Source organism: Prionailurus viverrinus, chromosome F2, assembly GCF_022837055.1.
Source record: "Prionailurus viverrinus isolate Anna chromosome F2, UM_Priviv_1.0, whole genome shotgun sequence".
Taxonomy (NCBI): domain Eukaryota; kingdom Metazoa; phylum Chordata; class Mammalia; order Carnivora; family Felidae; genus Prionailurus; species Prionailurus viverrinus.
This window is the reverse complement of record NC_062578.1, coordinates 79,106,104-79,131,353: the sequence shown is the minus strand read 5'-3', so window position 1 is coordinate 79,131,353 and position 25,250 is coordinate 79,106,104. Positions and strand designations below refer to the sequence as shown.

The 25,250-nt window shown below is 49.1% G+C and overlaps 1 protein-coding gene across 1 annotated transcript in view; it reads left to right on the top strand.

Moving 5' to 3' along the window:
* The window catches only part of COL22A1 (collagen type XXII alpha 1 chain), a 235,627-nt gene that overhangs the window by 166,292 nt on the left and 44,085 nt on the right, over positions 1-25,250 (top strand). Inside the window, exons 39-46 of the mRNA XM_047841976.1 lie at positions 93-128; positions 1,536-1,589; positions 2,717-2,761; positions 6,930-6,977; positions 12,323-12,436; positions 12,807-12,860; positions 20,594-20,647; positions 22,487-22,540. Coding sequence (XP_047697932.1) covers positions 93-128; positions 1,536-1,589; positions 2,717-2,761; positions 6,930-6,977; positions 12,323-12,436; positions 12,807-12,860; positions 20,594-20,647; positions 22,487-22,540 — 459 coding nt within the window. The remainder of the gene's footprint in view (positions 1-92; positions 129-1,535; positions 1,590-2,716; positions 2,762-6,929; positions 6,978-12,322; positions 12,437-12,806; positions 12,861-20,593; positions 20,648-22,486; positions 22,541-25,250) is intronic.

Sequence of the window (25,250 nt, the reverse complement as noted above, 5' to 3'; positions counted from 1 at the left end):
CAGTGAAGACCTGGCTTGGAAATCATAGCTACGGTATGTTTACGGTATTTCCTTCTGACTTTACTTACTTGTTTTGTTTGTTTGTTTCTTAGGGACCCTCTGGACCACCAGGAGACAAAGGGCCCCCGGTACAGTATGAGTGAAATGAAGGGCTGGGCTTCATGGAGAAATTCTTTTCTAATTAAAGCAATTTTATATTGGGGCAGCTAAATGAAAGTGGTTTCTGCAAATCCCTAACATTAAACAGTTCCAATCTCTAGAAAATAACCACCAGTCTCTGGAGTGGTAGATTAGGAAGGGGATGGGTGGTCATCGAATCCGGTGTGTGCGTGCTAGAGTTGGGCAGAATGAGACTGGCTTTGCTTTTTTGGCGTCTCTGCATCACAGAAGGACAGCATGGCTTGACGAATTTTATCTAGTTACCAGCAGAACTGCTTTTGAGTCCTGGCTTCACTACCCCCAGCCACATTATCCTGATCAAGTCGGCAGGGGGCGGGGGAGGAAGGATCTCTCTTAATCCGTAAAGTGGGCATGAAAGACCCATGGGCCTTTGCGGAGCTCTGATAGACTAAATGTGGTGAAGCCACAGGAAAGCTCTCCATAAACATTTGTTCTAAGGAGTGGCCGCCATGGATGATAAGCATATGCATGCATTTACCAGGAAAATGTGAATTTCTACAAACTGCCCCCAGAGCGGGAGGAGCTGCATATTAGCACCGATGATGACATATTTTGCATGAAAATTCTGTGCACTCAGTGAGTTCTGAACCGAGAAATGGCGTTTTTATACCCATTTTTTATAGATGAGAAAACAGAGGCTCAGAGCAGTTAATTGATAGCCATCAGATTTCAGAACAAGTTAATGTAGCATAGCAATAGGGTTGGTGATATGGCGGATGGGGCTCCTACAGAGGGGTCGATGTGAAGGGGACATTTTGGGAAGTCCTCAGAGAGGCAGGGTTTGCTCCTGAGCTGCCGTGTGGCACAGTTCCGGCACCTGCCAGGACAGAGAGCTGATTCTATTTAAGGAAGGTTTCCACAGGAAGGGAGAGCCACAGTGAAAAATACGTGTGAGAATTCCTGATACTATCCAGAAATTTTCAACAGAATGGGAATGATTTTCTAATAGAAAGTAATAAATGTCCTCTACGTAGTGGACACTGTGCACAGCCGGCCAGCAGCCCACCAGATGCAGAGGGGTGAGCCCCGGTGCGCTCACCGCGGGAGCTGACCCTGTGACCCTTCCACTCAAGGAAGGGGCCTTCCTCCTGGGCCTGAGCAGGAGGGCTCACAGGGAAGGTGTTCCAGAGCATTCTGTGTGTGTGTGCGCGTGCGCGCGCGTGTGTGTGACACTCCCACTTCCACAGCAATGGGGAAATGAGTAATCACTGAGCAGGGAATCTTGGCACATGCATTATATCAGATTCCTCATAGTAACAGGCCATTTGTACAATGGGAACCAACTATTGCCAAGGAATGGGGGACCTAATTTTGCTTAAGCTGTTGGCAAGTGACTTACCTTCTTTTTTCCTCAGGGATCCCGAGGCTTACCCGGATTCCCTGGCCCCCAGGGACCAGCTGGCCAGGACGTAAGTAATGAGAAATGGTACCCACTCAGCTGGGGTTATTATGGACCCCCCTGGAAGCCCACCTCCACCGTCTCCCAGCCTCCCCTTGACCAAGGAACCCCTGGAGGAATAGTGCTTCTCCACTAATCCCTGCCCCTTCCCCAGGAACATTTTTAGATTTTTGATCTATGACCCAGGTTGATCGTGACCTATGATTTTGTATTGTCTAGTTTTATTCCTTATGCTTTTGTGTTATGCTTTCAGAACCTCATTAGTTCCCAGTGTCCCATACAATGCCTCCTTTTTTTTTTTTTTTTTGGTCAATTTCCTTACCTGGTCCTATCTGCTCAAGTCAGGTGCCATGGACTTTTTCTCCACGGACTTGTTCCTGACCCATCCCTGCAAGGGCTTTCTCCCTTATCTGATGCTAAAGGTGCATCACTTCTGACATCGTGACGACGGTAGTCATCTCTTAGTATCCATTGTCTGGCTTCTGCTCAGATAGATCTGAGCTCCAAGAAGATAGGGACCATGTGTCTTCTACATGGGTGTTGCTCACTGCATCCTCTGACCGGATGGTAGGCTGGCAACAATGAGCTCCTATGAAGCAAAGATGTCTGGCGCCATTAAGCGGTAGCATTTACTCTTAGACATGCATCTCTCCATCTATACTTTCAGTTCACTATGGGCAGGGACGATCAGTCACCCTCCCCTTCCCTTCCTTGGTTCCACTGCAGAGGAGGAAGTTACACTCTAGAACCTGTCCACATATTCTCATTTACCTGCCCCAATCTCAACGTGCTATTAGAACCAGTCCTGCTCTCCAAGCTGGCCCTTTCACCTGTGTTTGGAGAAGGATGGTGGGATGTGTGCAGGAGCCATTTGCAGCTTTGCATTTTGGATAGGAGTCATAGGAGGGTTGGCATATTCTAAATATTTGCCACAGTTGAATACCTTCTGGGAAGCGTTGAGTGCTCGGCTGAGGTTGCAAACCATGCCTTTTTATTGGTGCCAGTCTTTACGGTTGGGTGATTTTTTTCAACCCTGTTACACTTGGCGGATACAGAGGTGGGGGGGGGGGGCATGAGCAGAGTGGCTCTGGATGATGAGCTTAGCACAGTTAATGTTTCATTTCTTTCTTCTCTTAGGGTGTACCAGGAAATCCAGGAGAAAGAGGGCCTCCTGGCAAACCAGTATGTCATCTCACTGTTCTGGATGAATATTGACTCTCAAGTCAGGGCTCCAGTGAGAATAAAACACAACTCAGATGGTGTGAGAGGCTGAAGGAGGGACTTCTCACAGAGCCACGGGCGGGGGGCTGATCTGAGATGCTGGGGAGCCCAGAGATAAGCCACGGTGGGAGGCCGACATGGCCATGACCCTGACCCCAGTTTTTAGCACCAAGCGAGAGCACAAGGGTGGGGAAGGGCTGCCAAATTGGAGCTGTCGTTGTGGGTTCAAGGCCACTGCCAGAGAGCTGGGCCCAGCATGGGAGCAGGGTCTCCCCAACTCCAGTTTCCTGAAGGTGGCTCTCCTTGTCCACCTTAGCCAAGGCCAGCAGGTACTTAGCCCCATGACACATTCCCCACGGTGCAGCCTCAGGTTGTTGAGTAGGACAGAGGGTAGAGAGTGGATCTGGGGGCGGGCAAATGGACCCCACTGTACCTTGCAAATTCCTAACTGGCCCATTTCCTGCCCCTGTCCAGTATGTGAGCGCCATCTGGTTCCCCTTTTATATGATGGGAATGGTGGTAGCCATGGGGTTGCTGGGAAATGGCTGGTCCACGTGCTGGCTCCTTGGTGGTCTAGCCCATGGCTCCCGCTTGCCGGGAAATGACTGGTCCTGCACGTTGGCTCCTTGGCGGTCTAGCCCAAGGCTCCTGTGGGCTCCCTCACGTGCATCATGTATATCCCCCATGTTGCTGTTGGCAGAGAAGCCCAAAGGCTTGGCCAAGTGACCCAGCCACTGGATGGGGTAGAGGGGGCCCTGCAAGAAAGGAGTGGTGAAGATGAGCGATCCAGGCAGGCGGGCAGCGGTGCAGACGTGGGAGAAACTGGTCCAGTGATCCACTGAAAGACGTTACCCAGGAGGGAAGAGAGGGTAGCATCAGGGCTGGGGATTCTGAGCTCACAAGGGGGAGATCATAAGTCTGGTTCTGAAACCAAGATGCTCACGTGCCAGAAGCTTCAGCTCAAGCTGGACCTGAGAGCGTGAGTGTCCTGTAGGCCTGACCTTGAGGACTCAGACAAGCACCCAGGGCTCAGAGGCCACTGTGGGTGCCAGCAACCTTCACACCCTCTCCTGGGGTGCTGGGCACAGAGGAGACCTGGATGGGGATCCTGGTCTATTCAGAAGGGTTCCGGAGGCCGTACCCGTGTGACACATGACAGGTCACGTGAGAGATTAGGGACTGCTCACTCACCCTCCTCCTCTGCCCAAGCCAGCTCTGCAGCAGTGAAGTCAGCCCTGCAGAAGCCACGTCATTAGCCCGGTGCAAGGCCCCGATGACGCGAGGGGAGAGTAAGGTTCAGGCCGGAGACTAAACGGGGGTTCAAATGACCTCTGCCAAATCTAGCCCTTGACACCTCTCTGCAAAGAGAATTAAGCCAGCACACAGACTGCTGGCAATGTGCAGAAGCATGACTGTCATAGCTGGTCACCTGCAGAGGGAGAGGGAGAGAGGGAGGGAGGAAGGGGGAGGGAGGGGAGAATAGAGGAGGGAGAAGAAATAGGTCTGTTTCTCATCACCATTAAATTCACTGAATGCACTGCCCACAAATGGTCCCAGATACATCCCAGTAGCTGTTGGGGTCTCTGCTCTTGCTGGTCAGAGGGGGTCCCCAAGCCCCCTCAGGCTCAGTCATTCACCGGGAGGACTCCTGGAACTCAGGAAGGCAGCTCCACTCACGGTGACGATGACAGTTCCTTATGGAGGGAGGACACAGGTGGCAGCCAGCACGGAAGGATGCAGAGGCACGGAGCACAGGGCTCCCCGTGTGTCTCCCCTGGAGGGCATGTGGGGACAGCACTTCACTCCCCAGCAGTTTCCTGGGGTCGCACGGATGTGAGAGGGCAGCAGGTGGTCGGGGAAAGCATGGCACGTCACCCAGAAGGGAAGCTCACCCAGGCCCTACCAGGTGAGGCGTGTGAGGGCGTCGAGGTTACCCGTCAGGAACTGGCAAGGTCAGAGTGAGTGGGTTTGGACGCCCCTGGCTGGCTGAGTTCAGCCTTTACTGCACGGTCCCAGAGCACTTCTCCGGCACTGCACCCACAGGACTCCTGTGCTGGGCATCCCCGTCCAGGGTTGGGCCCCTCTGCGCCTCTAGCGGGGACTCTTGGGCAGCAGATGGGTTGAGGGTGAAGCCCGTGGGATCGAGGGAGGCAGGACAGGGTGGGGGAAAGGCAGTCTTGGCCTGACCCCATGGGGATCTGGATCTGTGAATGGCACCACGGCACTGTCCCACCTTGACACGAGGCCACTGTGTGTCACCCCTGTATGGGTCAGTCCTGCATTTCCAGCCTGCGTCCCCGGCAGCTGGTGGAGCGATACACGAGGAGGCGAGGAGGACTCAGACTGGCCTCAGCACTTCCCACTGTCTGTTTGCCTACCTGTCCGGCACTCCTGGAATGATCCATGTGTGAGTGACTCCTCAGAGGCCAGCCTGGCAGACGGCTAAGCACCTTGTGCCCACCCTCGGAAGGCACTGCACCCCAAAGGCCCGTTCCTGTCTGTTCTTATGTGACCTACCCCGAGAGGATTATGGAAGAGGGTACAAGGCATTAATTAAACTCTTCCCCGAGGCCACGCTGCACCTAGACTGAACATCTGCTCCCTGTTCTGTCTCTCTGTGAGTGCTGCCTGGCTGTGTGGTCTGGTGTGGCCCGACTGATTACACAGGGGGCTCTCATGACTGCATGGAAACATCGCAGCTCATGCGATGCCAGCAGCATGCACATGTCCCGATTTGAACAGTATTAACTTCCCAGGGAAAAATGTAAGGCTTCAGGATAAAACCTCTTTCTGCTTTTAAATTAAAGTTTTAATAATATTGCAGAGGTAGGCCTTCCTGCAGAGGGTCTCGCTCAGAACGAGGGAGGTCTCGGCTTCTGTTGTAGCAGCCGCACCCAAAGTGAGCTCTGCCTATGGGGCTGGCACTGCCTGGGCACCTCCAAATCGGAGTCTGCCAGCCTTTGTCCTGGGTATCCACCTTGGGTCACAGTCCAGAGGGTCGATAGAGCACCTGTGCCCGGGAGACCACACCTATCCACAGTCACTACCAAGGTTATCCTGGGCAAACGTACGTGGCGCCACCGACACATGGCTTTGGTTAGCCGCAGGGTGCGGCAGGAGCCCTGGAGGGTCAGGGAAAGGGGTTTGGTAGCCTGGAAAATGGTATTGGTGTCAGCATCCCCAGGATGCTAGAGGTAATTCATAATTCATAAACTCGAACACAGACTTAATCAAAAGAATTCAGCAGTGTATGTTCACTTGTGGCCACAGGCTTCCCATATTATAGAGGAAAATCTAATACCTTCCCCCGGAGACTGGATTCTCTGGCACTCTTTCTCCGTTGCAGAAGTTAGAAGTTTGCAAAATAACCATGTCCCTCTACTCCAGTTCTACCTAAGAATTCTCTCTTCCTTCAGTGTCTGCCTTTTAAGCATTGCTTTCCCTCCAGCTGTGTGTTCCTTATACCCCAGTATGAACCCAGCCTCCACCCCACCTTGGCCATAATCCTAACACAGCACACTCCAACTCAGTGGGTTTGACTGCAAATTTGGGGACCTGCAGACTTCTACGTACATACCTTCAGAGGCTCTGTAATTACCCCTGACTAATGAGATCGCCTTCCCAGAATTAGCACTCCTTCAACCCATAATGAAGGGTGAGGATTAGAATGCAATTTCACTGGGGAGAGCTGGAAAAGTGGCTTTAAATTCATAGTAGGTTGTCAATGACTGATGGCAACGGCTCCTACCCATCTGGGGAATCCAGGATAGTGCCTCCCTTTGCCTTCCACAGCACCCATATGACCTATGAGGTTTTGGGGGGGGGGGGGGGGCGGGGAGGAGAGGCCACCAGGAGAACGGGCCAGCAGAAGGGGACTGGGGACCAGAAAGGCTGATGTCAGTCAGACTTGGTTAGGACTGGCAGCCTGTATGGTGACCTCAGAAGTGACTTCTTCCCGTGCCACCTCGGCTTGGGACATACGCAGGGCTTTTTGCATGGTGTGCAGGGCACAGATGAGTTCTGCGTGATGGGACGCACTTTGAAGCCCTTACACTGTCTGAGCTAGAATGCGATACACTGTGTGCACGTTCCTGTGTGTGTCCGTATTGACTTCTTTTTACTTTGGCAGGGGCCTTCTTCTCTACTGTCTCCAGGGGACATAAATCTCTTGGTCAAGGTAAAAGCATGAAGCAAATGTGCATGCGTTTTGAAAATGGTGATGGGGAGTTGGAGATCTTAATAAGTTGTGGGGGGTTTTGTTTGAACAACCGTGTGTTAGTGTCAACGAGGCCAGCAGCAGTATTTGTTGAGAACTCCCTGTGTGCCCGGCGATGTCCTAAATCCTCTGTCTCGTCTGGCAGCCACCAGCCATGGGTGTCAATTTAACTTTAAGTTAACTAAAATTAAATGCAATTAAAAATTCGGGTCCTTGGTCCCACTAGCCACGTTCCAACCACATGATGGCCAGATGTGGCTAGAGCCTGTCTTATTGGAATGACACAGATACACAGCATTTCTGTCCTCACAGAAAGTTCTCCTGTGCAGGGCTGTGCTAAATGCTGGGTGTGTATCTCTCTCTTCTACAATTGCTCTAGGAGGTTGGTACCGTTTGCATTGTAGGTTGGCATGCAAGGAGCCTGAGACCCTGAAGGTCGGTGTCTTTCTAGGAATGCAAAATCCAGTCCTCGCTGATTTCAGAGACTGACCTCTAACCCCACACAGGGCTGTCTCTCATGTTCTGAACAGGGGGCCGTAGGCAGAGTCAGGCAGCTTGGGTGTGCGTCCTGCCAATGCAAGGGCCAGGGTATGGGTGCAGGGAGGTGAAGGGTGCTGCTGGGCCCCTTGGCCGGGAGGAGACCAGATCTGGGTTCAGACTTAGATGGTTTTCCGAACCTGTCCATCTTGTCCATGAGTGCCGAGAGCCCTGAGAAGCTGGACATCCCTCTGCTGAGATTGAGCCAAGACCACTAGGTGTCCAGGTGCCTGACCAAGGGCCTCGGGCCTTAAATGGTGGAGGCCAGGACAGGCTGTGAGCAAGACAGATGCGTAAGGTCTGTGCTTCAGAAAGAACAGTCTCACTGCAGTGAGTGGGGAGGACCCTTTTCCTGGCTCTGTGTCAAGCCTTTGTCTTAATTTAGGGTGAAGCTTGGCATTTGTGTGATCAGCCTCTTCCTCACTTCCTGCAATTCAAACACTTGGGTGATGTCAAAACAAACAAACAAACAGAGTTCATGTCTGAGAGCAAGGGAGGAAAACAAAAGGGAAAAGAAGACCTTTCCAGAAGCCTGAGATTTGTAATCTCTGTACACATTGAGATGCCTTGATAGAAAGTTATACATTTTATTTTTTTTTTTAAGTAGTAGTAGAAAGTCTTTCCTGATTTTAATTGACAAGAGAAAGCTTTTTTCACAGTCAAGGACATGACAAGAAATCATTACCTATTGATTCAATTCCTTGTTTATCGCAGGGTTTTATGAGCCTAAATCATTTCTCATAATTCCATTGCTCTAGAAGGAGCTGGGTTTGCATCAGCCCTGTCCCTCTCCTGCAAGGATTTCTACCTCAAGACGTCCCAGCCTTTCTGCCAATGATAACAGTAATGTGGAGCCTCATGCTTTATGGCTACAGCATTGAAAATGACATTTAGTCAGCTTGGTGTTCCTTACCTGCTACAGGGTGCAGCTGTGTTCATCAGAGCAGCTGGGCACCCCGGAAGGAAGTGGGCACCCACACTCAGGGTGATGCCTGAGGCTCCCTGGAGCCATGGAGCTGCACTTTGCCTGGAAACCCTGTAGACAACAGCCTGGGGCCAAGTGGGTTTGCCCAGGTCAGCAGAGTGTACTATTATCGTTCCCTACTTTATAGCAGGTTAAAGACTGCTGGTCTGGGCCAGGTGGCTGGTGGAAAGTCCCTCCCTTGCTGAGAAGGCACCTTTTATTGCAGAATATTTATCTCTGCCCCCAGGAATTTATACCATCACATACTTCATTCTCATAGTTGGAAAACTGCCTGGGTAGAAAGTTCATCTCCTAAGAGTCCTGGTTAAATGAACTTCCACAATTGGATGTGTGCCCAGCAAGGTCATCCTCAGGATATCTCCATCAATCAGATGGCTCCCTTGGAGAAATATTATTTCATCTGATCTTCACAAACAACCCAGTGGGTGGGCGCTGTTACGTCTGCATTTTACCAAGGAGGAGGTTGAGCCCAGCTGGGGAAGGCATTTACTTGTTCAAGGTCACAGAGCTGGATGATGGCAGTGCTGAGACCCAAACCTAGTGTGGCCAGCTGCAGGCCCCTGTGTTTAACGCCCCTGTCATCTGACTTCATCTTGCATGGGCCAGAGCTTGTGACAGCTACCTGATAAAGTACAGATAGGTGGGGAGTTTCCTGCCTGTCACCTGGAGCTTGGACGGGTAGGCTGCACGGTGGCCCTTTGGCAGGGATATTGCAGCAAGGATTCAGGTATCTGGCAAGAGGTTGGGTAAGATGACCTGGAGGTTCTCTCTACTCCTGGAAAGCAACAACTGCTTTCTTCACAAAGCAAAGTCTGTGGCATTCCTCCCTTTGGTAGGCATTTTCTGGTGCATTTACCTGCTGTACTGTACCCTGCTGACTACCAACCCAGTGAGCTGGGTTTGATGAAAACATCCCAGACAAAAGAAAGGGGGTAGAGACCAGAGGGAATCAGCATTTATAGACCCCACACAAAGAACCCTGCAACACAACTGGGGCTCTGCCTGCGTTATTTCATTTAGATTTTGTAACAATCCCCTAAGGAAGGAGAATGACCCTACGATAAGGGAATGGACTCAAAGGCATTGAGTGAGTTGCCTGAACAGCTCGGTTAAGTAGAGAAGTTGGCAGCCAGTATTGATGACCAAGGGCATCTTATCGGCAGATGAGGCAAGACAGTAGATTCAGGGAAGGAAAGACTAACAGAAATCGCAGGGGTACATTGGCAGCTAGATTCGTTGTGCTGTCACCATGTGCCAGGCATGGTGTCAGGCATTTTTCATGCATTATCTTGTTTATTTCTCACCGGACTTTGAGGTCCTCTGTTCACAGATTAGGAGGCTGAGACTCAGAGGGGTGAAGCCAGGATCCCAGGTGGGCAGAGGCTTCGTGTGGTCTCTTGCAAACAGAACCCTATTTAATCTCAAGGCATTTGGGGTAGCCCAGGGCCGGGAAAAACCGGGGGTCCCAGGGGCCAGAGTGAGCATAGATGCGACTGCAGGTTGGGGGGCTGCTCTCACTGTGTTCCCTGGATTCCTGGACTGGGTCAGTGTGGTAAGTCCAGCCCCCACACTGTTAGGTCTGGGGACCTGCTACAACTCATCTTCAATGAGCCATCCTACACAGAATCTGTGACGAAGACAGACCCAGGCTGCGAGCCCTCCAGAAATTGGAAAGAAATAGGGAGGCGGGGAGATTTTATATTAGGTAGATACAGATAACCCCTTCGTGGTGTGGATCCCACCACAAAGAATGGTTCCGGATCACCACTGTGTCCACCAATGCCTCCAGCCACAGCTCAGTGGCCAGAATCTCTGGTGCCCGCAGGTTAGCCCCATTCCCACAGAGCATACACCCATCGCTGCAAAGTTTCATAGAGATACCTTGTTTGAAAGAACCACAAGACAAGGTGTAGGAATAGGGGATTTCCTCCCAAATCTGCTATTCTTCCAAACAAAACACACCAGCCAAAACTAGTATACTTTGGTTTGTGTCTTTCACCTTCACTCCGTACACCCCAACATTTGGCACTCCCCAGCCTCTAGAAAACATTCAACCAGCAGCTCAGACCACCTGCTAAAAGAAGATGGCACAAGACGTCAAAAGGTCAGAGGGTCAGTATGGCAGTTGGGTTGGTTAGTTCATTTACTTATTGAACTCGTGATGGGCAGGAGGCTCTTTGCTCTGAATTGGACATGTAAAGATAAAGCAACTCTACCTCTGTCTCTGAGAGCCCACACCTTCTTTTTGCGTGGCGGGGAAGGGACGGACCTGTACACGGACCACGTCAGCAGCGAGGCAAGTACTTCAATAGCAGGAGTTCCTGGGGCTGTGGAAGCAAGAGTCAGAAGCAGTCCCCCATCTGAAGCAATCAGGAAGGCTTCTTGGTGCAGGAGATTTCTAAATACTCTTCAAAGGTTACATACGAGGGGTGCCTGGGTAGCTCAGTCGGTTAAGCATCTGACTCTTGATAACTGGTTCAGGTCATGATCATGTGGTTCCTGGGATTAAGCCCTGCGTCGGGCTCTACACTGAGCATGGAACCTGCTTGGGATTCTCCATCTGTCTCTCTCTCTCTCTCTGCCCCTACCCCACTTACGTTCTCTCTCTCTGTCTCTCTCAAAGTAAATATTTGTTTAAAAGGTTGAGTAGCAGTGAAGCAAATGAAAGGAAAGTAAGCCATTCAGAGTTGCTTTTGTGAGTCAGAGACCATCCTGAGTTAGAGACCAAGAAGAATGCTCAGTTACCCACACTGTCACCTTTAGTATGCACACGTGCAGCTGCCACAGGCCTGTGCACATGCCTCTGGTGGAGCAATCAGAAGGCTGTGGTTGGTGCATTTGTTTTGTGCCGATGGACGCCATGTAAGCATGAACTCTTCAAGATACGTACTCACCGGGTCTCAAAGCAGAAAGGTGTGGAGCCCAACTGGATGCTTTGCAAGTAGTTTTGCACTGAGGGAGTCACTGAGTGCAGGCATGAATTGAGGCTATTACCTAAATGCACTGGGAATGATCTCACATTATTCTAAGTGCCTCCTCTGTATGATCTCATCCAATCTTTGTCACACGAGGGGAGGGAGGATTGCAGAGAAACTAGCAGGACTCTGGGATAGGACACAGGCTACAGTGTGGTCAAGCCAGTGAGTTTTATTTGCTGCACACTGCACTCCAAACTGCAAGGTCTTGGGATGACACAGACAAATTAGAAATCATGTTCCCTGGGCTCAGAGGACTTCAGAATCATGCCAGGGACATCACTCACCTGCCTCAAAGAAGTAGAGCAAAGGTCAGTTCCTGGGACCGTTTATGAAATGCTTGCTTTGGACAAAGAACAATGCCAGGTGTGTGTGGTCACATTGGGTGTGTGCCCATTGCTTCCTTTGTTCGACTGCTTTGTGTACAAACCACTTAGGCAAACGCACAAGACAGAGAACTTGGCTTCCAGCTTGGTTCTGTCGCCAGCTTCAGAGATGGGACATGTTATTTTGTAAGAATACTAAATGTTTGCATCAAATCTGTAATGTTATTAAATGCTCACAGGGAGTGGTGCACTGTTGACATCGTTGTTGTGGGCTCCACTTCGAGCAGTCTGGCTGGCTAGAAGTAGAGAGAAGGGAGGGAATAATCCAGATGTATCAGTACTAAAATCTAATTTAAGATTAAGAGAGAAATGCAAAGTTAGACACAAATGCTCTGGGTCACGACTCGATCCACCCGTTTGCTTTTATATCACTTGCACGTGTCTCCTTTTGCTCTACCAGTAACTATTACTTACTGTCCCCAGGATGTGTGCAATGACTGCCCTCCAGGCCCCCCGGGCCTTCCTGGTCTGCCAGGTTTTAAAGGGGACAAAGGTCTCCAGGGACAGCCAGGGAGAGAAGGCACAGAAGGGAAAAAGGTAAGGAGAAAAGGGGAAACTTTGTCCTTGTCACCGCGATGAAATGTATCATCTTTGGAGATCACAGCCCTGCCTCTCTGGTACAGATGTCGGGGGAGCCTACTCAAGGGTGTGAATATGGGAGGCAGGGGGTCATCTTGGGGACTGGCTGCCCCATTAGACGTGGGCTATGCCCATGAATGCATGGTCACACTCAGTACTGCCACCTGCCCACACCCTTTGCTCAGACATGCTGGATGGAGGCAGGAGACGGAAATTTCAGCGGGAAATCAGTGAATAAGTGTGTCAGGGCAGCAGCTTGCTGGTGACTCTGGGTATAAGCTCCAGACACTGATTCTTACTGGTTTTTTTTTTCCTGTTCCTGCTACAGGGAGATGCTGGGCCCAGGGGCCTCCCAGGGCCTCCAGGAATCGCTGGACCACAGGTCAGTGAGCCCTCATTGACACTGAGTGCATCCTTTCTGCTCATGTCACTGGTTAATCCAAGTTTGAGGAAGAGTAATGTCCAGTGTGAAGGAATAATGGTTTTAAAACAATGACACCCACATTCAGGGTCTAACCATGGCTCCGACTCTCTCAGTGACCTTGGGAAGGGGCACTTGAACCTCCTGAGTCTCAGGTTACTCCTCTACAAACGCCTCAGTGGTTGAATAATGAAGTGAGCTAGGGGGTTGGAATGGGGAGTCCTCATTGGTTAAGACAGGAGCTTTGGGGTCAGAGGGCTCTGAATTTGAATACCAGCCCTGGGTCGAGTCAGAGCTGTGTGGTCTCAGGCAAAATCTTTGACCCTCTGGACCTTAATTTCACCGCCCAATAATAGAAAGAATAAAAGCAGCATCAGGGGGCACCTGGGTGGTGTGGTTGGTTAAGCGTCAAACTCTTGATCTCAGCTCAGGTCTTGATCTCAGGGTCGTGGGTTCGAGCCCCATGTTGGGCTCTGTGCTGGGTGTGAAGCCTATTTAAAACAAAAACAAAAAAACAAAAGCAACTTCAGGGATTTGTTAGAATTGGACGATGTAATGCACAAAAAGAACTGGTCACTCAGTAAATAACCTCATTAGGCAAGTGCTGTGCCAGTGTGGGTGAGTGTTACTACCACTCACAGCAATGACGAGGCACCCATCTAAAATGGGCAGGGAAGCTCTGTGATTTCATAAAGCCGGGGAGACCAGGCCGGGAAGAAGGAGCTGTGATCTCGGCCATAGAACAGGAGGGGAGGCTCTGGCAGCCGAAAACAGGTGTCTGGGCTGTGTATTTGAGCTCCTAGCGGTGATGGTACATAGCTCTAAGCGCGAGAGACTGTGTGAGTGCAGACGTGGGGCCAGGAGGGGAAGAGAGCTGACCCTCCACCCTCAGTCACCTTTCCCCACCGTCAGTGCCCCTGGGGGCTGTCCCTGATGACTACCTTGGGGACCCTGTGCTGTTGCAAGCTATGCACGCTACCCTACCCCGACATTCAGGAGCAAATGTGTCACTGTGTCTCTTCCTGTGGCCTGGCTGGGACATGGCGTGGCTTGTCTGACATGAAATTCAGCAGAAAATTGTCAGTAGGAGAGAGCGAGCTCAGGAGCCAGACCTCTGGAGTTGGCATTCCCACTCAGCAATGACCTTGGGCTAGCTTCTTACTTTTGCCCTTCCCTTTCCTGCTGACAAACTGAGAGGTATAAAAGCAGTCACCTTCCAGGCCTGTGACCCTGAGAACTGCTGAGGGTGCCCCCACCAGGCCTGGCACTATGCAGACCCAGCACCAACCTGCTTCTCCTGTTTTTTTAGCCCGTGGGGTCACAGCAGTGACAGGGCCGGGACTGGGGTGAGGACCTGGACGTAAGATACAAGAGAAGCCCAAAACCTCAGTAACCAAGATAAATAGGACTTTAGTGCAATATTTTTAAAAGTTTAGAATTAGCACAGTTGATTCACAAGGAACAAAATGTCACTATTTTATTTTTAAAGTTTTTTTTAAGTTTATTTAGAGAGAGAGAGAGAGAGAGAGAGAGAGAGAGAGAGAGAATGAATGAGTAGGGGAGGGGCAGAGAGAGAGGGAAAGAGAGAATCCCAAGCAGGCTCCTTGCTGTCAGCACAGAGCCTGATGCGGGGCTTGATCTCATGAACTGTGCAATCATGACCTGAGCTGAAATAAAGAGACTTTTAACTGATGGAGCCACCTGGGCACCCCAAAATTTTCAATAAAGATGGGACCTAACCCTACACTTGAACCATTCACCTTCCTTAAACCCCTAATCCCAGCCGTGTGGGAGCCCCATTTATTTACGTTTGTATAGTTTGTTCATCTCGGATTATTTGGCATGATTTTGACTTTGAAGAACACAGCATTGTACTATTATTAATTTTGGATACTGAGCTTTCCAGAGCTCCTTACATGTTACACCCAGGCCAAGTGCTCACTTGCCTTGCTCTAGGGTCAACCCTGAAAATGGGGTTGGACCTCTTATTATTATATTAGAAGGCAAGGAAGCCAACACTGTGGGGTAACAGCAGGGCGCTCCCTGGAACAGTTGGGCATCAGGATGGCAAACATCCAGATTTCCCAGGCCTGCCTGGCAGGCTAAGACATAGAGTGTTTGTGATCCATAGACTTTGTGAAGTCTTACAGGGTTTTGACATACCCAGGGCTCTTGCTTTAGGAACTACAGCTATCAGGTTTTAGTGTAGATGGAATAAGAGATTTTTTCCTGGGCAGTGTTAGTTGAGAGACACCCGTAAAGTGTAGCATCACCTGTGCTATTTACCCTGAATTACTCCCCCTTTCTGGGGTCATCAGCTGGGGCTAAGCTCCTTGCCTGGAGGATTCTGCAGGCTAGTTTCAGCTGATCCTTAAGTAACCTTTGCTGTCAACGCACAGGCTGCTGGGTTCAGCCTCTGCTGAGGAATGGCTTTTTATGCAGAGAAACAAAAGCAAATCAATTAAACAGATAAGGAGTTCCCTCCACTAAGTAGGGATTGTTTTCTTTATCGGCCCAATCCCACTTGAAGTGCTGGTGTCTTGGGACAATGGCTCTGCCTTTGTTCCTTGATAATTTGCTTCTAGAGAGGATTTGTTCCTTTACATATTCAGAGAAAGCCAAAGAATGCTTCCACCCAGAAAAAGAACAGAAATTAGTGCTGCAGCTGAAAGACAGGGTTCTAGCTGTCTCCACTTGGGAGTCCATCATGACCTTGAGAAGTTGGCAGGTGTTAGGGTCCACCCTACATAATGAGCTCCCAGGCAGTTACAGTGGGCAGCATACGCAGTATGCTCAGGTTACCTGCTTTACAATATCATCTCTTGCAATGGTCAGCATCATGCTAGGAGGTACACATATTGTCCCATTTTACAGATGAGGAAGCAGAGGCTTAGCAAGATTTAAATGCCAGTACTACCAAACTACTAAGTGATACTGCAGAGGGGAATCCCTGCTGGCAGGACTCAAGGACCTCCTACCCCCTGTTAGTATCCCCTAGGGGTTTAACCCTAGTAATATTAGGACCAACTCCAGCACCAAGGACAGCTCCTGGTGAGGCGGAGGCTTCCCCTTACCACCACCTACTGTTGGGGAAGTGAGTCACAGAGGAGTTAAATAGCTCATCTGAAGATTCACAGGCTTGCCTTGATTCTTGGCTTCAAACCCAAGCCACTCCATGCTCGTTATTCATCCCACTCCACTCTCCAGAAAACAGACGGGAGGACTGTTTTCATTTTCTCTCGCTTATCAAACAAGATCTCAGCTTGACCTGCAGACATGAAGATGAATTTGTACACTGAAAATGCTACCAGTGGCTGAGCACTTACAAATATTTTCTCGTTCTTTCGTAGCCAGACGTCCCTGTGTTCACTGGTCATGTGCATCACCAAGGGCATTTGTTTGTTTGCATTTGCAATCCTGCATCTGGGAAATCAGCTTCCCTAAGATTTATCTTGCAGATTTGCAGCGGCTCTGACTGCTGGCTGGACCTGGCGAGGTCACTGTCATGATCAATTACAGCTTCATTCTAGAGCTTTCATACTGCACAAAACATTGACTTCCAGGGATGGGGTCTGGGGATAGTGGCAATTTATTTGACTTTTCTGAATCGAGGGTCTTTCGTCTCTAAAAGAAGAACCATATGGCCTATTTCACAAAGAGGATGTTGAGGATTAAACAGGGAGGCATTTACAGGGCATCAGGCGTGGTACCAGCTGGGTACAAGGAAGTGCTGGGTACATCTAACTGTAAGTGGTCCTCCTAGTGGTTTCTCTGAATGAATAACAACTGTAGCAAAGGGTCAGTGGAAGAGTAAATGGCTTGAAGGAAAATAATGCCATTGGGCAAAGTGTTACTTAGGAAGGCCACCTGGAAGAGGTGATTTTAGTTGCATTGGAAAGTGAGGCAGGGATGTGCCAGGCATCCTGGGGGACAGGTTTTCTAGGCAGTGAGATAGCCCATGGAAATCCAAGGACAGGCCTTATCCTGCTAGTAGCAGAGACTTCGTTAATTTGAGAAAGTTTAGGCCCTGCCCTCAACAGTCTGTAAACCCCTTGAGAGAACTGCCTTTTTGGTGGATTCACAGAAACCCACATCCTTAGAGCAGCCCCTGGTAGGAACATACCCTCTAAGTAGTTGTGATATCGTGTGCTTAGCACACGGTGACGTAGAAGAAATGTAATTAAAACCGAAACAGAATCTCCTCCCAATCCAGAAAACCTCTCCACTAAGGTGGAAGAGAAGGAAAACAGTCCTGTTATTGAGTAAACATGGCTGCAGAGGGTGAAGCACGTCAGGCAGAAATCTCCCTCTGTCCTGCAGCCAGGCAGCTGCACCTGCTGTGTGCAAGTCCTCAAGACCAACAATAACCGGGCCTCAAGTAAGAGGACTTCATAGCACCAGGTGTCACGTACGTTCATCCTAAATTTTCCTGGCAATTCGGTGATCGTCTGTGTTAGTCAGCTTTAAAGAAAGGAAAAACGGGCTGTCCGTCTTAATGACGGGAAGTGTTCTGCAACTTGGAGCAAGGTGCCTGGCTTTTCACTTGGGCTCCCTTCCCCACAGAGGCTTGGAGACAGAGACCGAGGGGGGGGGAGTGCTCTCTTTCTGGATGATTGATTACATTTCAAAGGGACGGTTGCCAGGTCCTTGAGAGAGACATTTCTGAATCTTAGATCTAGCAGGACTTATTTAGCTGTTAAAAGGATTTACATACATTTCAAAGAGAAAGAACCCCACAGTGACAAGTTTTCTGAGGTAAATGCTGTAAGAAAAAGGTTTGGGGAGAGAATCTCTTCCCTTCTGTTCATGGGGAGATTTAAGCCCTTACAATGACTCTGAATAAAGATCATCTAAGAGAACTGAGCTAGTAAGGAACTAGCAATCTCCCTAGAATATAAAGTCCAGGTGGGCAGGGACTGTGTTGTTGTTTTATTGGTTGCTGTATCTCCAGTGCTTAGAAGGGTTCCTGGAGCATGGTGAGTCAGACTTCCAGACTATAGATGCTATGTTCTTGACATTAGAAAACCCGTAGGACAAGGTGTCATGCCCAGGAAAATAGCCAGAAAAGTAACTTGGGCAGGGAGAGACAGGTTGAATACAGACAGATCTGCATTAGAGTCCCAATCTTGCCTTTCATTAGCTGTGTGACCTCAGGTGAATGACTTAACCTCTCTGGTCTTCAGATTTTTTTTTTTAATCTATACACTCTGGTAATAACCCCCACCTCCTAGAGTAGTCTTACTGACCACATTACATAACACAGGGGTGCCTGGGTGGCTCAGCCTGGGTGGCTCAGGTTGAGCATCCTACTCTTGGTTTTGGCTCTCACGGTTCATGAGTTCAAGCCCTGCACCGGGCTCTGCCCTGACAGTGCGGAGCCTACTTGGGATTTTCTCTCTCTCCCTCTCCCTCAGCCCCTCCCCAGCTCATGCTGTCTCTGTCTTAAAATAAATTAAGAAACTTAAAAAAATAAATACATAAATTAGATAACACAGACACGTTGAATATTTTTTGCATCAGCTCGGGATATAAACAAACAAACCAACCAAAAATACACAAAATGGGATCTCATGTGGGAAGGGCCCGGCAGCATGCGGGGCGGGGGGCGGGGGGGGCGCGGGTGTAGGGGGAGGGGGGTGCTGGTAGAGGCTCGGTAAATGTCAGTCCTCTCTTCTGGAAGGAAGTGAGTCAGGGGTGGGGGTGGCTGTGTATGCTTTGATCCTTAGCTGCAGCGGAGAAGGAGACAAGGACAACTGTGGAGATCCTTGAGCTGCTGACATTTTCACTGCTGGGACTTGAAGGTTGAAACCACCCTAAGCCCAGACTGAGGACTGGGATTTGAAAAGGAACCATTTACTTTTAAGGCAGTTGTCCTGAATGTCAGAGAAGCCGTGTGCTATTCCGTCACTTCTTTTCATTGAGGTTATAATACGGCCTGCAGACAGTGTGCTGGCTTTATAGACTTAAAAGCAGTAGAAATAATGACATGTAAAAATGACGGAACAAATGCTCTTCCCCTTTGAACCTCTTTTCTTCTCTCCTGCACACTGGCCTTTGACGTTCTACAGGCATTAGTTCACCTTAGGCTCCCGACGCACCTCGGGCAGGCGGCCAGGGAGCATTACGAGGTAGTTACAGCCATCGGTGAGCTGCTGATGTGGGACACAGTGTGTCCACACGGCTGGGCCCATGGTGAACTGGGGGACTCTGGACTTGGAAGGGCTCCCCTAGATTGATCTGCCCCCCCATCCTTTATTTACTGGATGTGCAAACCCAGAGCAAAGAGGGGCTATGATCTGCTCAAGGATGCACAAACAAGATGTGACAGGCCTGGAAACAGAGCCAAGACTGACTTACTGTGAAAGACTTATTTTACTGTATAATGCCTTCTTTTAACGGAACTGACATGTTTTTGTTTAACGACGTTTTACCGAAATACATTTGTTACCGCATTAAATGCAAAGCCAAAATGTGTGACAGTTAAGAGAGATTAGAACTTTGGAGTGTTACTTCCAAGGTTAGTCTATGAAAAATATTTTTGGTGGGTTGCATATTGTGAGTGTCTTGACCACAGTGACGATGACAGTGGCGGTGATGATGGCGATGGTGACAGTGACAATAATGATGGTGAGGATAATGATAATGATGGTGATGGTGACAGTGACCATGGTGGTGATGGTGATGGTGATACTGGTGATGCTGATGCTGATGATGACGGGAAAGATGACAGCTAACAATGAATTTATCACTAGCTCATGCACTGTGTAGATTTTAGGTCACTTAATGCTCACAACAACCCCATGACAAAGGGGTTGTATTAATATTATTTTAGGAATAAGGAGACAGACAATTGAAGCAGGTTGCCTAATGACAGACTTACTAATGACAAAGCCAGAGTTCAAGTATAAAATAATCCAAAATACTAATTATACTAATATTTATTGAGCTCTTGCTGTGTTCTGAGCTCTATGCTGTACTTTCCAGGCGTCTGATTTTATTATCCCAACATTTCACGGGGTAGGCAATCACTATTTTCTCTATTTTATAGAGAAAAAAGACATCCTACAGTTTGGGGTTGAAGTGACCCACTCCAGGTCGCACAGGCAGCGAGGGAAGGAGCAAGGAGGGAACATATGGGCACAGCCATCTCCCCCAGACTGTGGACACTGCTGCCCTGTCCACCTTCTCAGCTCCCCCTCCTCCCCACCCTACACCTGCTCTGCAGGGCCCCCAGACCCTGCTGATTCTGCTCCCTCCCCTCCCACATCCTCACACCCCAGTTTCCTCCTGACCTCCCCTCCTCTCTTCATGCTGGCCCTTCCAACCCAACCCACACTGCGGTCAGGGAGCCCTCTGGAAACCGAGGACAGTCACGGCTCCTTCTAATGGTTTCTGGTGCCTGCAGCTCCATCCAGGTTCAAGGGGTAAACATACAGGGCTCTCAGTAACCCCCACCAGCACCCCACAACCCCATTAAGGCATTCCACCATCAGTTCCTCAACCAGACTCCCTTAACTTCTCTCTAGGACACCCTGCCTGGCCTACAGCTCAGACTTAGTAAGAGTTGATGAAGAAAGAGTACATGAATGAATGAATGAATGAATGGGTGAACGAAGGCATGCGAGCTTTTTTCTTTTGCAATGTAGTTCTAGCAGAATTTCCTGTAATTTTCTTCCTTTTATTTTTCTCCCAAGGGAAGTAAAGGAGAGCGTGGTGCAGCTGGTGAAGCTGGACAGAAAGGTGACCAGGTAAGAACTTACTTTATAATGAACCTGGAGAGGTATCACTGTTCTTCCTAGATAAATTTCATTCTGCCATTTCTGACATCACTGCTTGGATCTTCCTTGCCTGCAGCAGGATTTTTTTAAACCACATTTTCATGGTTTCCAAATTGATTCCTCTGGTTCATGGTGATATTCCCCTTCCCCAATTATCTGAGGAGACTGCCTTTTCTGGTTTCGTTTGGTTTTGCTGGACTCTCTGACCTTTAGAGCTTTTTGTTTACTGAAATGGTAGTCACCCATTACAACATGCCCCCTTCTTTCCTCCCACCCCCATCATTCCTCAGGTGCCTCTTGTGTAACTCACAGTGCTAGTTGAAATCCTCCATGATGCCCCTCTGCACTCAGTGCCCAGCCAGCCCTGCTGGACCACGTGTCCGAGTGCATTGTAAGGTAGCACCCGTGACAACAGAAACCCCTCTTTCTGCGGATTCAAACACGGCAGTCCCGTCATCTTTTATCCAGGGTCACCGATTCTGCAGTCCCAGCTCCCCAGCCTCCAGCAGCCTTTCTGCCATTTAAACTGGCTACCTTCTCCTGCTTTGCTTCTGTCACTCTTCCCTTTTCCGTTTCCTCTTTGCACCTGTGCTCCCCCCATCACCCCTCTGTGCATCTCTCCATCGGTCCTCCTTGTAAACCGGCTGCATGCCAGACACAGCCCCAGGCTCTGAGATGCATGGTGCGTAAGGACAAATCCCTGACCTCACGGGGCTTTCTGTTCAGTGAGAAGGTGAGGCAGGTGAGCAGGTACTCCAGAGGCAGTGAGGGAAGAGCTAGCTATGCTCAAGGTCTGAATGACGTACTTAGCTAAAATTCCATCTGTATTTGGAAAAACAAAATGTGTCCAGATTATTCTTGCCATAGTGAATTTTCTTTTTTTTAATATGAAATTTATTGTCAAATTGGTTTCCATACAACAGCCAGTGCTCCTCCCAACAGGTGCCCTCCTCAGTGCCCATCACCCACCCTCCCCTCCCTCCCACTCCCCATCAACCCTCAGTTTATTCTCAGTTTTTAAGAGTCTCTTATGGTTTGGCTGTCTCCCTCTCTAACTTTTTTTTTCCTCAAATATAGTACATTCTATCCTGACTGTTACAGCTTGTGTTTTCCAGCAGCAGGAGATAGAGGTGGAGGGCAGGGAAGTCTCTTCCATGGTGGTTTGCGGTTTATTTGATCCTATAAGACGCTGTCTTACTAAAACTAAATGTTACACGCAATACGCTCTAGCTTGCTTAGCTCCTGCTTTAACACACATGGACTCCTCTCTGCCCGGAGATGTGAATCCCTTTCCTAAAGTAACTGCAACATTATTATAGTGTAGATGCCATAATTCAGAAGCCAGAGCAGTTTCCATTTGGGAGCATATGTTGCGTGTGCATGTGCATTTATTTGCTTTCAGATTGTTATCATGGGGTGTCTCGAGCCTACACAAAAGTTAGAAACCATAGTAAGAAGACCCCCACCCTTAGACCTACCACCCAGCCACAGGATGTTGTAGCCATTATGGCCGCTTCTGTTTTCACCTGTGTCTTCAGCCACACCGTCTTCCTTCACATTATTGTGAAGCAGATCCGCTTTCAGGGTAGGTTTGGTTTTGTAAATATTGTCAGATACTTCCTCAACCTCTGGAAATACCAAGAATATATTAAAAAAAAAAATAAGGTCTTTTTGTTGCCAGCGTCTTTATCCAAAATTGTTATCGGAGTGAGAAGCTAGAGTCTGGATTGTCATCTGATGTTTGGTGACTGCCAGAGTGAAGAGCTTCATAGGAGTCGTTGTTAAGAACTGCCTCTTGGGTTTCCCTAGGGTCATCCTGGAGTTCCTGGTTTCATGGGACCCCCCGGGAACCCTGGGCCACGGGTAAGTGATGATTTTGAATCCCCTCCTCTTTTGGCTTTGACATTTGAACGCATTTCCATACTCCCTGGAGATGGGGTCACGTTGGACATTGCTCTTACTTTGAGGACTAGGCTGACACCTGAACGGTGTCTCAGGCTGACCGGAGAGCGTGGGTCCCTGAGGCATCTGGGGTTGAGGACCAAGTGATATGAGTGGCACCAATGGGCAGTGAGGCTAGGGTGCTTGTAAGGGCCAGGAGGGTGTTGGCAGGGATGGGCAGGCTTGGTTAATTCTTAATCTGTATTTAGCTTGGGCAAGGGAGGCCTGAGATCCCTGCAAAGTTAGGATCTTAAGTAAAAGATATAGAAACAGATTCCCCTGTTCCATAGGAACCTGTCCCACGGCAAGAGACTCTGGGAATCACAGCGTCTGTATAAGCACAGATTTTCCTGGGTTTACTGGAGTCAATAATAATAACAACTAATAATTAGTATTATTCAGTACGACCATTTTCTTTAAAAAAATTTTTTTTAATATTTATTCATTTTTGAGAGAGAGACAGAGACGGAGACAGAATGTGAGCAGAGGAGGGGCAGAGAGAGAGGGAGACACAGAATCTGAAGCAGGCTCCAGGCTCTGAGCTGTCAGCACAGCGCCCGACATGGGGCTTAAAGCCATGGGCTGTGAAATCGTGACCTGAGCCGAAGTCAGACACTTAACCGACTGAGACACCCAGGCGACCCAAATTAGGTTGTTTTAAATGCATTTTTTTCAATAAAATCATATGAGAGCATGAAACCACATCTTTCACTTCACAATCAACTTTTCCAGCAAACTCATAGAAAGTAAATTCACTACAAAAGTATTCAAGCTTTCCCAGTTTACTAGAGAGCCTACCTTAAATCTCTGATACTCGGCTTACTTCCCACCTGCCCCCTGCCCAGGGTAGGTGCCGTTACCGTCCTTTTCAGTTTCTCAGACTTAATGCCTCACCGCTGCCTCTCTGCAATGAGCAGGTGAATGACCTTGCAGGGGATCTCTGAGTTTACTATCATTGAAGTTCACAAAATTCTGCATTTTCTTCAGATGAATAATTTCACTTAAGAGATCCCTTTGCGGGGCACCTGGGTGGCTCAGACCGTTGAGCCTCCGACTTCGGCTCAGGTCACGATCTCACAGTCTGTGGGTTCGAGCCCCGCGTCGGGCTCTGTGCTGACCGCTTGCTCAGAGCCTGGAGGCTGCTTCCGATTCTGTGTCTCCCTCTCTCTCTCTGCCCCTCCCCCGCTCACGCTTTGTCTCACTGTTTCTCAAAAATAAATAAATGTAAAAAAAAAAATTTTTTTTTTAAAAAGAGATCCCTTTGCATCGTATTTGAATATGTTATTAGATTTTGTGACATCTGATAGTCAGGCACAAGAATTAAAAATGATCAAGGTAGCAATGTCATAGGTAATGGGGAGAGACATTGGCATTGAATCGAGGAGGGACATTTGAGAAGGAAATAATTTTGTATTACACTTCCCATATCATAAAGGCTGTACCTTCCCTGTGTAACCTAATAGCTGAGAGGGCCCCAGAGTAAGTAATGAGGGAAAGCCCCACTCCCACCCCACCCTGGTCATTCAAAGCCTATAACACGTCTCCCCCCGCCCCCAACCCCCCTTGCAAATGAAACCATGTGCTCCTCTCATTGGAAATTGTTCTTTGACAACTCTAGGAAAGGGCTCCTGGCTTATCATTCTCATGCAAGATGATGCATCTGAGATTCAGAAACAGCCACCGTCAGAGGGTGGCTGAGTCGGCTAAGCATCTGACTTTAGGTCAGGTCATGATCTCACGGTTTGTGGGTTCAAGCCCTGCATCAGGCTCTGTGCTGATGTCTCAGAGCCTGTAGCCTGCTTTGGATTCTGTGTCTCCCTCTCTCTCTGCCCCACTCCCACTCACGCTCTGTCTCTCAAAAGGAAACATTAAAAAAAACGTTCAGAGACGGTCACAATCAGACTGCAGCTGGTCTGCCTCCGACTGACCGATGTGTTCTTCAGTTCACTCGGTGGATGTTTCTGAGCATCTACTTTGTGCTGTGCCCTGGACTGTTAATCACCTTTGGGAGTGGATCCTGGTGAGCTGCCCATTCGGGGTCAGTGGCCAGTCATTCTGTAGCAACTCGAGAGCAGGATACCCTCCTGGTCATTGTATTGTTTCTTCGAGTGCTTATATGTCAGACCCTGGAACCAGGGATGTGGAAACCAAACGGACAAGGCTCCTTAGAGTTTATTTCCTGGTGCTCAGTTGGCATCCTACCTTCAGATGAAACCCTTAACCCCAACTGCCTTATGGGACTTAATTCCAACTTAGCTAGGTTCCAGAGGAGAGGATGCTGGAAGTTTTTGGCAAAATGATACGGAAGAATCCTGATTTGTAGTAGAAACTCCACTGTTCTATTAGGTTTCGACTAGACGTGTCATTTCCCTGTAGCGTCCCAGCCAGAGAACCATGAACCTTAGGCTCTTTGTTCCAATATTATCAATATCCCTTTATTTCGTGAACATTTACTGGGTCCTTACCTGGCGGAAGAGGTGGGGAAAAATCTGACTGCGTCTTGTCCTCGGGAATTTGTCTGGCATGGGAAACAACACCTGTCTTCTGCAGCTGTACCAGACTTCCTTGAGGTCCACCATGTAGCTGTTTCTGTAGCCCTAGAACTTGGCCAGGACTTGGTATGATATGGGCT